Genomic DNA, 15,251 nt, shown 5'->3' with positions numbered 1-15,251 from the left:
AGATCTAAGCCTTAGCTTGTCTTTCAAAATGAAAAAAAGAACAAAGTAATACAATGATTAAGTATTCAACAACTTTTAATGACAATAAAAATAAATAAAAAAGAATTTTTGTAAGCAGCTCCAAATTTCATTATAACAACAGGATTTGCATTGTTGCATTGAATCTACATCAATTAATGTGTACATTACATTGGTACTAATGAGTTCACCACCTTCATACCATATATCAGGCCAATTTGTGATTTATTGTCTTGGGATGATGGTCCATAGCTTAAATAAGGGATAATAATTTTGGAAGGAATTCCACCACTGGATTACACTTGTGCTTTTGTTTTATAAATTCCTCTCCAAATTGAGTGTCGATATTGCCTGATATTTGGTATTGGGGTCTAACATGGTCTACATGACTATAACAAAGCACTCATTCAAAACTTTCAATTTGTGTCCCAAAACAGAGCGTCTTACACTGACAAATGGTTGGAAACAATGATGCATGCCACACATGTACATATACATGTAGTTGTGTAAATAGGAATGTTTTTTTTTTATTCTAGCTTAAACATATCAGAATTGCACAAAAATCACAAGATGAAATCACCAAAAGTTATAAACAAAATTGCAAGATGTATCTTTGGTGGATTTGAATACAATATTTGAGCACTTAAACCAAAAAACAATGCACAAAAAAAACCCCACAAAAAACAACAACAAAGAAAACAGTGTTTTTCATATCCATTACATATCCAGAGAGACAAGTAAAATTTCTTATATTTGGGAAAAAATTCTATGTCTCTGAACTCGACGAGACTGATATTTTCTAATAATTCTGTATTCTAATAACTTTTTATTACTGATAGACAGTGAAGAGCACTGAGAATGTCAAAAAACATGATATGATATATTCTCCAATACAATACATACAATAGGGAAACTAGGAGTATACAGTAAGAGATGTGAACAAATATAAAATCATTTAAAATACAGTGGAATTTCAACAGATCTATATATGTACATGTACTGGAACATAAAACACGACTCGTCATTCATATACAAAAATTACATTTATATGGTTTTGTAATACATGGTAAAAATCCCCCCTCCAGAAGTCTTCAGATACATGTAAAGTGAACATATTCCTATGTACAGTAAACTTATCAAATCTGTTGATTGACATCACTGTTTTGTACTATCACTTTATCACAAAGATGTACTTTTTAGTCCCCTACCGGTTTCACCGGAGGGGACTATAGCTTTTTTTTTTTAGTAATGTTTCACAGTTTATACATCAGGAATTGAATGATCCATCAACTTTTTCATCAGACTGCTTCCCATGCTACAAAAATTTCAAATGTCAATGATAATAAAAACATTTTTAAATGTTAAAAAATTAAATCCTGGTAATACCGGTAGTTGAAAAGCAATATAAGATTTCTGATGTACCAAAATAGAATAGGAAGCATGCAACTCCTTTGTAAAGACAAAGATTTTATTACAAACTTCGAAATAATGACTCATTTTAGAAACCCTAAGGAGCAAAAAGAACATTGAATTCATAGGAGACGCAAATTCTCAGTCTCTCTCAGAACTTACCATTTACAGATGTGATCATAGAGGAAGCTGGGCATGATGGTGACTGTAATGGTCCTCCCTCCAGCATCGATAATCTCACCAATGCCGTCATCCTGTAAATCAAAATTGTGAGGAGTTTATCATGATAATCTTATGCACATAAAATTTGTCCTAAATGCCCTCAATTCATTAAACTTGCAAAAATCAATGGCCACCTCACTTGCTTACCTTCATTCCTACTACATTTTGGCCGTTGACTTCGATTAACTGGTGGTCTGTCAATATTCCATTTCTGGCAGCTGAGGAGTCCTTCACAATGGACTTGATCTTTCCATTTTTAAACACAAAGCCAATGTATCCTTGGCTATCTTTCTGCATGGTGATTGTTCTTTCAAATGGCCTGTACAGAGAATTTCAGAAAATGATCATTTTCATGTCAAAATTCATGCTATATAGAATTCTTAAGACATACACATCAAGTTTAGACCTAATATCTATTGGGACATAAGATATTCAAAATATATCAGAATTAGTTTTCTTAAAAACTTTTTTTGTTGGTCAATCAATTAACTACTATTTGATCCATGACAATCAAAAAGATGTCATTTGCCCAGAGGTACATGTAACTATGACTCTGATTTTTCATCTGCTATACCGATATAACCAAAGGATTTAAAGAAATCTGTGTAACATGCATCACCATGATATCATAATCATAAATTTCGCTACCAAAAGGTACCATTCATTTATTCTCATCTCCCTTCTTTCAGATGATAATAAACAAATCAGACCTTTGGCTTGGAAAGATGTATATGCATAATAAAAAGATTTGTTTCTTAATTGATCATTAAATAAAATGGGGTACAGAAAGAAGAAAAAATCTCAATTTTCTAAACATTTTTCTTACCGTATATACTCGCCTATAAGTCGGATTTTTGGGAGTAGAAAATTGAGTGAAAAGTGGGGGTCCGACTTATAGGCGAGACATAGTAAAAAAAATTCACAAGAGAGAAGTAAGTTATATTTCTTTTTAAATGATAAACAGATTATAATAAATGCATTGAACCTGTGTTCATATCAAAGTACTGAAAGTACTGAAAAGCGCTAACCTAGCTTGGTTCTAAGAAAATTTACTGTGTGCAAGCGTAGGCGGAAATGAGCCTTATTGAAGTTTTGGTTTATGTTTAATGAATATCAATTTAAAGTATCGAAGGCCAGATTTCTTTAAATATATGTTACTTTCTGAAGATGATGTGTTCGATGTATTCATTCGCAGTAATATAACAAACTACGAATTCGCAAAAAGATATGTTAAAATCACAAATTATACCTTTTGAACAGTAATTTATCACAGTTTTTGACATTTTCTTGCAAAGAATCGATTTTATTTTTCTATATTTTAGCTTCTGAATACGCACGATATTTTTTCATCACTGCGTAGCATCCCGTGCTGATGTACGTAAGCCCCGCAAACCAATCGTATCTACTCGGCCATTTCCGTCACCCAGATAACTAGTTCCCTATACCTCTTACCAGTTTAAATGATGTATATTTCTGCTCATAGAAGGCAGTTATTCCTTGCACCGGAAATAGAAGTCTAACGACAATAAAGCGCTGAGCTATGCTTAGCGCTTTAAAAAAGAAAATTCAAGCAGTCTGTTTTTCACACCTAAGGTGATAATAGATATAGGGGTCATGTCACCTAAAACAACACAAGCCAACACCCCAGTTAAAGGGGCTAATTACCAAACTAATCAGTCAGTAAGGAAATAAATCACCATCATCAAATTTTCAAAAGGACTCTATTTAAATACCTGGTAGTTTTGAAGCTATTACCAACTTGTAATTATAGTGTTATAAAAAATAATGGCATTTAAATCAAAAGTTATTAACATCATAGACCCATGATAGAAATAGTCTAGAAGAAATTATGGGGTGAAAAAAGGACAATTTTTTTTAGAACTCAAAACATGTATGATAAAATGTGGTATTTTATGGAGAGTATCTGTACATCATTTGTCCTGAAAAAGTAACCCGACTTATAAGGGAGTCAACAGCAAAATCTTCAAATTAAAGCTGGAAAAAGGCAACCGACTTATAGGCGAGTATATACGGTATATGGTTACTTGTAACTGTTTTAATAAATGAGCTAGACCCACCTGTCTCTGACCGCGAATGTTATTCTGTCGGCTGGGGCCTCCTTCAGGAACTTGTGGGCTTTGTCTGTGTCCCACCCAGCTACGTCTTTACCGTTGATTTGTAGAACCTGGTCACCAAATCTAAGCCCCGCCAGAGCGGCAGGATAATTGTTCTGCACTAGTGCTACAAATAAACCCTGAAATAAAAACAGATTTTTTTTCATTAACTGCTCTTTGTTGTAGCTAGGTGTTTGCTATATATTAAAAATACTATTTCCCTTAAAAATCTTTCCAATCATTCAAAAAATATATACAATTTAGACTATCTGATAAGTTGAAGCTACAAAAAGATGATTTTCCATTGCAGTTTTTTTCATTATTAACATTGTAATCAATTTGTCAATCTAAAAATATAGGTCAAAATAAGTTTAGTGACAATAACATATAGATAACTAGGATCGGACTACATCAACCATGAAAAGCTAAACTATTACAAAATGCTATCAGAACTAGACTTACATTGTTCACATGCCGTAACCGGAGTCCAAGCTTTCCGTCAGCATCTTTACAAGTAATGATTTCCCGAATACCCTGTTTGATTTCAGCCCGCTGTAATCCTTTGTTGTTACCTGTGATTGGGGCTATTTGGGTTTGACCAGATGTGTTTGTGCGAACTCCAACCTGCATGGACTGTGCCATTGATAGAAAAAGTAAAAATTAATTGCATCAAATATTGATGGCAATAAAGTCCTTAGATTATATCTATCTTTAACTCTTTCTTTATCTTTAAATAAATTTTATTTCTAAACTACAAAACTGTTTTCTTATTTCCTAAGCATCATCAATTTTAACATGAATTTGAAATATATTGATATTTGATATGTCATGTGTTTAACTCTTGCAACGTTTGAAGCAAAATTCAGCTTGAAGAAAATTGTACAATCTAAGAATATTGACTTGTTTGCTATTTCTTTAAAAGCTACACCAAATATATCATTTCTAAAAATAGATATCATACAGCTCAATATGGTAAGAGTTTAAGGATGTGTAGAAGAATGACATAGTATGAAGTTCATGTATTACATCATCTTACCCATCAATCCAGGATCAATAACACATTTCCCCATACGTTGGGATATATTTTAGTTCAATTAATCAAAAGAACACTTAATTACAGTGTTTGAAGCTACCATTTAGAGATGTGAGAAAACTGATAATATAATTCAAGTTTATGGTATTCCATCACAATAACTTGTTTGTTTAACTGTTATAAAAAATCTCAAATCTAAGTTCAATGTAACACATCATCTCTTCCCTGGTCATACTCGGCAGTTTTTTTCTCAAATCATTTATATTTTATCTCCTTGACTTTAGAAAGTTTTTATGAATTGTTGAACAGTAATCCTACCTGAGCCACAACAGGCATGTTTTGTTCCACAAATGTCGGAGTAAGTTCAAGGCCCATATAGCTCCCCAGTGATGGGTAGAGAGCTGCACCTTGCTGTGTGGGGTAGGGTTGGGGCTGCTGTGATCCCCCTTGTTGTGGGTAGGTTATTTGACCACTGGCTGCAGACTCGTACCTCTGCTGAGCCTGAAAAACACCGAAATAAGATGTTTAAGTATAATATTAGACACCAATATACAAACTACAAGTTATAGTATATTTAAATTTTTGTATAAAAAAAAAGATAAACACTATAAACTACAATACCTGTGCCATTTGGTCGACTTTCATGTCTTCTAAAGTCGGGTATAATCCAGACATTTTTCTTTCTTAATTATCAATATACCTGAAAAACACACATATATAACATTAAATGACTCAGTATCTCGAGATCTTGTCACGACTTATGTAGGAAGTTAATCAACAGCCATTTTGCTCTTCAAAATATTCATTTGACAATAAATATATATATATATCATTATGATGTGGATAAAGTAGTAAACATACTAACCTTCTTACAAATAATTCACACAAATGCCGATGTAAGCTGTGTTGTCTTGTTTTAACTGCAACGATCAGATGATGGTGTGTATTTGGCAATGTTTATCAATTCACCTGAATGTGACGTCAAATGTCACGAGGCTTTGACATCACGTCGAACTCTAAATTTATAAACAAAGTTTTTCCAGTATAACGTAAAATTAAAAATATGTGTTTGAATATCTCATAGAATGTATATATCTTTCTTCTTTTTTTAAATTAGATAATAATTTACCAAAAACGAAAATGAAAATAAAAGTTCACGACCCCCAATACACCGGAAGTTCTCCCAAAAATGGGTATTGTGCGATCATGGCCACCGAATCTGCAAATATAACAGGTCACAAATACACACGACAAAGAAGTAACAGCGATCCACAGGCCATAGTTGAAGCTCTTAACTCAGAAAATGATGAAAAGGGTAAAACATTTTTTATTCATTCCTTAAATTCATTCTTCACGGGCTTACAAAAGAGGAATTCCCCCGCCCAAACAACTGACAATACACATTCCAGATATTTGTTTGTTTTGGTTTTAAGGGTTCAAGAAAAAGTATCTTAAAAGAAAATGGAAATTGACAGTATTTATAACCTTGTTTAAAAACACGGAGTCGGTTAATTGATATATGCTGCTGGTGAACTCCTTATTATATTGTTTCATTGTCATTTCCTGGTTAATCGGTGTGTGATCAGCTGAGCAGCTGAGTTGAGTTTTCCCAAGGGTTCACAGACTTTATCAGTCATAGAGGTATTGATGGATTTAACTTCTGCAGGTATTTAATGAAGTAATTTATACACAGTTTTGAATTTTATTAGACATATATCTTGCCATGTTATTTTCTTAGGGGTCATGGAGGACAATTATGCATTAGTTATGGAAATCCGTTGCAAATCAATGCATTATGCATTGAAAAGGACAAAGTCATTCAACAGCAAAACAACTCCTTTCTTTTTTTTTGTGTGACAAATGAATAGAGGCGTCATTTAAGTTAATGATTGATATAGGCTAGAGATACTTGTGTTCCATGTTTACCAAATAATCATAGTCTAGTATTCATTTTACAATATTTACATTTTCAACTGTTTCTGTCTGTGATAAAATTACAAATCAATTTTGAACCTTTAAACTCAATAACTTCATAAAATATGAGTGACACAAAGTGGGTGTGTCTTATACCATAACCGAAAAACGCTATTGGCTGCATTACGCAGTAATACATAGCTTCTGCTGCATAAAAAAAATAGTGGTTTTAAAATGATGTTGTTTTAAAGTCTACAAATAGGAAATAATATAAGTAATATGGAATCATTCTTTGAATATTATGAGGTTATAATTTTGGTCGGAGCGTGGTCAAATCTATCATAAAGTCCTTCGGGCTTTATTGGATTTGACCATGCCTCGACCGAAATTATCACCTCATAATACTCAAAGAATGATGCCTTATTCCTTAAATATTTCAATATCTGTTTACCATACAATTCGTTGATTTTTCATTCAATGTGATTATTTTTGGTAGAGAGTAATATATTTTCAGAAAAAGAATATAATGTGTATAAAAACTCTTATATTAAGAAGGTTTAGGTTTCAGAAGTCTATGTTCTACATATACTGTATTACATTCTTCAACAAAGCAGGCAGTATTTAAAACTACCGGTACATATGTATGTGATTTTCATCAGTTCCAACTGAAAGATTGTTTGAATGTAAATGTGATTAAATTACATTTATTACATATATCCTTGTACATTGATCTGCAAAATATAGTAAAACTTGGCACTTTACAAATCTATGTTGAATTAAAATGCGGAGTTTTGTTTTACTGTTTCATTTTTAAGTTTCTCAAAATTTTTGGCATACACTAATTCTGTTTGGACTAAATCAAAGAACCTCCCTCATTCGTTACACAAATGATAAAGTGGCAGTATGAACTGATGAAAGCAAGGATCATATTCTTTAGAAACAAGCTAGTGCAGTTTACTAGTACCATGAACTAAATTTAGCTTCCCATTAAAGGGTAGAAAAAAATTTTTGTCACAGAAATTTTAAGGAGCTAATTGGAATAAAGCATGAATTATTCATATTTAAATAAATATTATTCTTCATAAAAGGAAGGTAAATCCAGTGAGTTGGTCAGACACTGTACTTATGGATGATATTTTGAGACTGGTTGTGCTTTCTGACAATTTTTTTTATGATAATGTTTTGACTTAGAAGGTAATCTCTTTATTATGAAAGATTCTACCATTGTTGAAATGGTAGCCTACCAGGTTCCTTCAACTTATAGATTCTTCTGAATATATTTCTTCATTTTATAGTTTTTTAATTCTTTGAAATTACTAGCAGAAACATTACTAGTCCATCTGCAGTTTTGTTTAAAACACATTACAAAAAAAAACTGATTGAAACTGCAATTGAAAGTTTGACATCATTTAATCACTAAGTGATGTAGGTATGAGTACCTGGTATTTGTCACATGCGATAAATTGTGGGGGGAGGGGGTTACTTTGTCTCTGACTGCTCATTGTCTCATCATTTCTGCAAGTTAATTAATCCATTGATTAATCAGCAGAATTAAGAGTACTCTTAATTAGTTCTAAAGTAGCATTTGGAATAAATCGTTCATAAACTTGGTTGTGGCTTGATTTGAAATATTTATGCTTGAAGATAGCTGTGGAATTCACTTATAATATCACAATCTGTTGAATAATTCAAACATCAAATCTTGCATTAATTTTAGTTATTAATTCTTGTTTTTCCCATGGAATGAATTTTAAACAAGATTGTATCGGTATTTGATATTTTATGCCATATCAAGTACTGTTATTTGGATATTGAATAAATCCCTTTGTTTGATTTGGCTAACAATTATCTAATGTGGAATGAAGTGTATACTGGTAATATTCATATAATACAGTTGACTATCCAAGCTAGATATTACTGGTAGTTATACAGCATGCGGTATGTACAGTTCCAGAGATTTAGTACTGATTTGGTATGATTCCTGGTTTCTTAATCCATCAGCACATAATCTGCTTCTGAATCAGATCTATGTATCATGAACCAAGAAATAAGAAAGGTGGGAGGTGGAGAGTTACTGAGTAGGAGTTTTCTGTACATTAAAATGTACATGTAACAGCAAGCCACTATTTGTAGTACGTATTTGAAATATGAAGAATATGAACAACTGAATATTTATGAACAACCTCTAATTTGACATAAAATTTGATAAATTTCAAAATGTCTTATATTGTTGCATTAAAAATTTTCAAAGGAATATTATATAGAATTAACTTTATTATCAATTATCAATAAATTGTGTTGTTGTTTTTTTAATTTAAACAAAACTTTTTATCAGTCAACCTTTTTTCATAAGTTTCACAAAATTATGACTTTGAGGTAGTTCTTACAATGATGAAAGAAATTTCAACAAGTTTAACTTCACAAGGAGCCTTAACCTCTCTATCTATATTCCTTAGAGACTGAAGCTGCACTCACTGAAGTACAGAGATAGACACCCAAATTTGGCAATATAAACAGTTTCACAAAGGGCTGAAATGGCCAAGTTGTGACGTACTGTCATAAAGAGTAAAAGTCGGGGTGTTGAGGACCCTTCATTAAGAGTCCTCTACACACCTGGGAAAAGTTCTGCATACGAGCCCATTCTCCTAAATTACTTAAAGATACTGATTATTAGCATGATTTAAACTGGAAATTGATCCCCTAAAAAATCAGTTTTAGAGAAAAAATCAACTTTTAAAATTTTACTCCTTTTCATAAAAATAAAAGTCCTTCCAGTATTCAAACTTGGGGCCTGCGTGTTGGTAGATGAAAAGTACAAGGGTTGTAAAAAAATTATTGAGACTTTTACTATTACTCTCTTGAGAAATAAGATAAACCATTGAAATTTCGCTAAAAAGTTAACCAGAAAACTATTTAATAAATAAATGAAAATATTCCAGTCAATGACATTATTAGATAATTTCTGGTAAACTTACAAACTTATTAAATCCAGTAACCTGGAGCAACCGCGAAATCAACGCGACATCCTTTTAATGCATTTTCTTGCATGCTCCTATTTTTTATACGGCTTACAAACAAATGGAGAACATAAATAATTCTTCATTTCTCATCTATTTGTTTCATTTTAAGATACCAGCATTTACGTATCTTCTCCATACTTGATTTTTTGTGTGAAAAAATCAAGTTATATCTACTCAAAAGTCAACATTCATTGAAACGTCTGTTAAAGTCGTTCTGTACATATTTAAGAACTGTTGATATCAGTTTTTGTGTAAAATGTAGTAGATATTTAGTCTCTTTGTTTTAATTCTAAAGAAATAGTAAGTGATAAAAATATCCTATAAAATGAAGCTTTTGAATCTTTTATATTGTGTAGTTCATGTTGAAGCAATTACTTGGGGTGTAAAGGTCTTCTTTCGTGTTTTCCACCAATTTGATGTGTATTTGCTGTGCCGCCTTGACATTAAAAATTCAATAAACTGTCATGGTCAGATTTCTATAGCTTGGTAAATATTTTTGTACTATCTCCATATTTCAACTCGAACACAAGTGAAACCACTATGCACATAAGTTAGTCACAATAAATAGCAAACGAACATATATAATTTGATATCCTTAACTGCACCGTGTACCCCTGACCACCGACTTGTTTATGTACCGTCGTTAACAAAATATTCAATATTTTTTAATATTACTTTGTTTAATTACTTGTTTAGATTTCTTCAACATCACATAAAGTTGATAAAACCTCAAAATAATGGAAAAATTATATTTTACAAGATGTATAGTAATTAATCTCTGCACATTTAAAGTTTTTTAATGATTAAAAAAATGGATTATTCTCTCTGTAATGAAAAAGTCTAGAGAGTACTGATTTTCTCTCTTAACATCCATCATTGTCAGAAACCTATGATATAGTAAGCATAATGATATACTCAGTAAATTGGTGGAGGGTTTTTGATGATGCTACGCTTCATCATCATGATTTCATTGATTTAGAAATTCTTAACACCTTCTTAACATCTAGATTGTGTTGAAAATCGATGAAACTTGAAACTCAAAAGTTTCAAGAGGAAATGTTACATAAATAAAATGAAAGAATTTTAGAATTATACTTTATATATGTTGTAGTATCTACAGTTTATAGGTTCAGCAGGAGTTGCCTCTCTTTGATCATTAGAGAGGTTTAGCAGACCAACAGGTATGCGTTCTTGTACGTGTAGGTTACAAGATAGAACTACGCATACCGGCTCACATTACTTTTCTTGTTTTAGCAGTTGTAATGTGTACCTGTATGTGTTAATGTTTTAATGTAATTCTAGATATCCTCTCCTACTAAGCTGAGAATTTTAGTCACATTCGAAAATTGAGAATTCTGCATGTGCTGGTATTTATGTATATTTTTATTTATCGCAGATGAGTAAAATAACAGAGCCATTGCATGTTTTGGAGTAAGGGATAGGTGCATAAAACTCCAATAACATATTAATTTTTGATGAAAATTTATGTTTGTTGATATCAATATTCGCATTAAATATTCAGGCTTAAGAAAAATAAACACATTTGCTATAAGTAAATAACCAACAGGGAAACAGAAGCTACAAGTTTGACCTTACGGGTACTTTGCAATTTACACGTATGTTCATTCGGGTACATACGTGTAGAAATTCGTCATTACACAAACTGATGACGTAATGCAGATATTTTCCTTTCTATACGTACACGTACGCGTACACGTTGGTTTGCTAAACTTCTCTATTAATACATTGGACCAACTATAAAATTTTGTTCATACCAGTAGAATTATTTTATATTCTCAGTAGGTTACTGATTCAGAGATAGATGGCTGTCTTTAACATTCAAATTAAATGACACACAGAAAATCATCAAAAAGCAATATCTTTTTGATTTTCTAAAGGGGATGGGAACAAAATAATACTGGGTAAAACTCTGAGAAAGTAAGATTTTCATAAAGTAATATGAAAGCTGCTGTAAATTGAAATATTGTGAACATTCACAGTGCCCCTTGTTATTTCTACCTACAATATTAATAGAAAACTGCAACCAGATATACGCACTTACAATATTTAATGCAGAAAAATAAAATTTTATATATTTTGCCAAAAATGTTACGTATTTCTAGGGAGAAAATGGGGTTTAAATGACATTTTGCGTTAGTTTAATGGTGTAACAGGAGACTTTCTTTTTTTTCAAATTGATATATAGTCTACGTTATTATGACTTGCTCAAGAGTGGAACTTAAATTTGCATATTGGAATTAATGTTGTTAGAATGTATGACCCACTTAGGTTTATATACCTGAATGAAAATTGGTTCGCAGGTGAAGTCATGTCAAAAATTGAGGTTCATTTCTTATGCATATAATCACACATATTGCCAAAAGAATATTAAAATATTTACCTTTAGAGTGCATAGCTGTAGAACTCCGGCTGTTTTGTCATTTTATTATAAATCTACTAATTAATCTTTTCTCTCCAGAAATCTATTCAAAGCTGATTTCTCACAGAATGCCAATTATTTCCACCAGGAAAAAAATCGTTTTTTATCTTATGATTGTACAGTAATATTTTCCTGGTGTTTGTGTAGCTTCCTGCCATTGGGGTTTTTTTTACTTGTAAATTGAATATAGTCAAATTTTGAAAAGGAACCACACCCAGTAAAGGTGTCTTGCTTGCTACAGCATATTTTCTCTCATAATGATTAATGCAGGTTAAATGCCGTATACAGTAAATACTCTCAAATCAATGAATTTAAATAAAAGGTTAATATAGCACAGAACAGCTTTTGTAGCATCTATAATGAGGTATTTCATTGGAGAAATGCAAACTATAAATTTTGACTTACCATGTATTGCATATTTCAAATAACTGGTGTCCACCCATTAAACGGACCTTAAGGTAGAAGTAATTATGGTTGGCCCCTTACAAGGTGTATAGTGTGTATTCAGGTACTTTGCAGACACATGGCTGAGGCCCATTAAACATCTCTGTGACCTAGATACACAGCAGGTATAAACGTATAGAGATAAACAAGGGGGTTGTAAACTGAGTTGAAATAATAATATGTATCTTACATATTTAAAGTTTCGGTGTCACATGGACCAGTGACAGAGAGCGTGGCCCAAGGGATCAGTTTTCTACCTAGCCGTGGTATTCACCACACTGGGATTGCGCTCAGCCCAGTGAACTGTGAAACGTGTATGACAAGAATATAGTTATTACAGATTCCTCTTGGATTTCCCCGCTCTAAGCCAACTGGAACATTTTTAAATTGTTGTGTGCTGTGGTTTTGGGACCATCTGATTTTTGTAGCTGGAATTAACTTTGTTTGACGAGTTTAATTCTCGTCAATGATGAGACTACGGAGGAAGAAGAAAGGTAAATTGTTTTGGCAGGGTTTTTTTGTGGAGGAAGGAAATATTTATTGGCTGATTTTGAATAGTTACGATCAATATATGCCTGTCATACTAATGAATTCATCTAGGCACTTATAAAATTATGAATTTGGAAGGTATTGTGTGTGAATTTTCTATAAGTTTACAGGTTCTAATGAAAAGTTGTGTTGTTATTTTTTTTCATTCTGACAAGTGGTGGGTTGTTTGTCATGTATTTCTGTCACGGTGGACATTTAAGTCCTGCAGGCATTGCTTGAACATGGGTTTCTAAAATGTGTTGATAGTTTATACTGTTTGTATCTCTAAAATCTAGGAATTTTTTGGACTGTTTTAGCTGGTTGAATAGTTTCATTTCAGTTTTAAATGTTTATGACTGTTTAAATTGATCAAATTGTAATTGGCTAACAAAAGATTATAATTGAGATGAAACAAAAAAGAAACTTTAAATTCTGAATTTTTTGTTTGTTATTTAAATTTTGGTTGATTTTGGTAGTTGTACCAGTATGTTGTCAAAGATGATGTTTCAAAACATTTCCCAATAAATAAGATATTTGTGGATTTTAACTTTACATTGAATACCCAGCTATAGACTGATGAGCATTTGTTTATGAAGCTTCCCTGTTCTCATCGATAATTTAGATGATGCTCCTTTGGAAAGTCTAGAATATTACCGTAAGAATGATTCAGCGACTCACATGCAGTTACAGCAGACACCACAAATCCATGAAACACAGCTTCTCTGATTGTTTCTTCAGAAACATTGTTTATTTTAATTGATACATTAATTAATAAAATAACTGTAGCAACATGGGCACAGGTGATGTATATACAGGTATATGAAACACAACTGTGGAATTTAGAGAGCTTTTTTGATAAAAAAAAAATATATGATCATTCAAAATAAGCAGAATGCCGACCAATCTGATATTTTTTTAATAGATTTATTCATTAGAGGCAATGATGCTCACGAAGCAAAATCACATTTGTGTCCAATACAAAAAGCATATTTAGTAATTTAAGAGTGGTTGTGGGTCTCAATAGGATAAGATTTGTTTTGAAATTTTATGTCCTATGAAAAAATTTCTGCTTTGAAAAAACTGACACTAAGTGCTATAGGTGTAACTTGAACTGTTTTAAAATAGAGGCCAATTAAGTGTATATTCTCTCTTAAGTATTTAACTTGTATTTTATCAAAGCCTGTGAGTCAAAAGCTAGTATTTCCTTGTGTTTCATATTACTGTAGCCTTTGTGATCACTGTGTGTTAGAGCTGTAGCTAGTCATAATGTGTCCTGTTGGTTGGGAAGTTTGAGACTTGGGAACACCAGAGCTACCTCTACAAGTTAAATTATGGGATCTCAGGCCTTGGAGAGGAGAGCTGGCCTGTGATCGTTTGAAGAGACAGTGAATCAGGTATTGGGTTGACAAATGACCAATTTGTACAGGGTTGACAGTCTGTCTAGGGCGTGTGTGTATGTGTTTTAGTGAACTACTCAAAGTAAAAAAAAACATAAAATGTTAAAGAATTTCAAAGCATCACAGTGTGTTTGTAAAAATGATAAGTAATTGTTTCATATGATATGGACATTGGCTATTGTGTTATTTGTATCCAGGATGGTTGATTATTCAGATTTCTTTTAAAATGAAGCATGATGTTCAGAGTGTTGTATGTGTTTGTGGATTTTTTTGTTTTCATAGACCTATCCATGTCCATGTCAAGATAAGTAAAAATACCTGGTGAAATCCTGTGTAGAGTCAATGATAGCGTTTTAAATACCCAGTTGTTGTTATAAATGATATGGACCAAAGTAATATTTAGCTTTCCAGTCACTGATGAAATCATTCTATTCAGTCCATATTAGGTGGACGTTATTAATAGTTGTATCATATTTGGAAAAAAATATTTGTTTTGAAAAATTGACAAGATTTTAATGTCCAGATCTGACAATGAGTTGGTTGTCGAAGGTCACACAAATATTTATGTACCACAAGATTAGAATGGCAGAGATAAATTCAAGACTTATCCCGCTGTTAATCCCAGACAGCGAGTGGAGAAAGATGACACCCCACACAATATCGGGGTAGCTATCGTGTGAGAAGTGTACATATCCTAAATGGTGGTAGTTG

General features: G+C 32.2%; 2 protein-coding genes across 7 annotated transcripts in view; one reads left to right on the top strand and one right to left on the bottom strand.

Annotated features, from left to right (window-relative positions):
• Positions 1-57: 57 nt before the first annotated feature.
• On the bottom strand, positions 58-12,676 carry LOC105331551 (syntenin-1). Of its 2 annotated transcripts, none has more exons than XM_034454997.2 (9): positions 12,577-12,676; positions 5,663-5,813; positions 5,419-5,497; positions 5,116-5,298; positions 4,227-4,397; positions 3,729-3,904; positions 1,798-1,969; positions 1,591-1,682; positions 58-1,333 (listed from the first exon to the last, which is right to left on the bottom strand). In XM_034454997.2, the coding sequence occupies exons 3-9, from the start codon at positions 5,470-5,472 to the stop codon at positions 1,279-1,281; spliced, it is 903 nt and encodes a 300-aa protein (XP_034310888.2). In that variant the 5' UTR covers positions 5,473-5,497; positions 5,663-5,813; positions 12,577-12,676; the 3' UTR covers positions 58-1,278. The 2 variants fall into 2 exon arrangements, with proteins under 2 accessions (XP_034310888.2, XP_034310887.2); XM_034454996.2 differs by lacking the exon at positions 12,577-12,676 and adding an exon at positions 12,133-12,289.
• LOC105331549 (phosphatase and actin regulator 1) overlaps positions 5,965-15,251 on the top strand; it is a 26,489-nt gene continuing 17,202 nt past the window's right edge. For 2 of the 5 annotated variants that reach the window (XM_066067522.1, XM_066067515.1), the window contains exon 1: positions 5,965-6,112. In XM_066067522.1, coding sequence (XP_065923594.1) covers positions 6,004-6,112 — 109 coding nt within the window. In that variant the 5' untranslated portion in view covers positions 5,965-6,003. Of the gene's footprint in view, positions 6,113-6,429; positions 6,464-12,827; positions 13,110-14,376; positions 14,538-15,251 lie in introns of those variants that run through there. The other 3 variants (XM_066067519.1, XM_066067517.1, XM_066067520.1) reach the window with 3 other exon arrangements.

Source organism: Magallana gigas, chromosome 7, assembly GCF_963853765.1.
Source record: "Magallana gigas chromosome 7, xbMagGiga1.1, whole genome shotgun sequence".
NCBI classification, from domain to species: domain Eukaryota; kingdom Metazoa; phylum Mollusca; class Bivalvia; order Ostreida; family Ostreidae; genus Magallana; species Magallana gigas.
Note: the sequence above shows the minus strand (reverse complement) of the source record. Positions and strands in the feature narration are given on the sequence as shown.

Coding starts and splice junctions, on each gene's coding strand:
- LOC105331551 (XM_034454997.2), bottom strand. CDS start 5,472: ATGTCTGGATTATACCCGACTTTAGAAGACATGAAAGTCGACCAAATG. Junction 4,398..5,115: donor ACATGCCTGTTGTGGCTCAG/GTAGGATTACTG, acceptor TCAATGGCACAG/TCCATGCAGGTTGGAGTTCG. Junction 1,683..1,797: donor AAAATGTAGTAGGAATGAAG/GTAAGCAAGTGA, acceptor TTTGATTTACAG/GATGACGGCATTGGTGAGAT.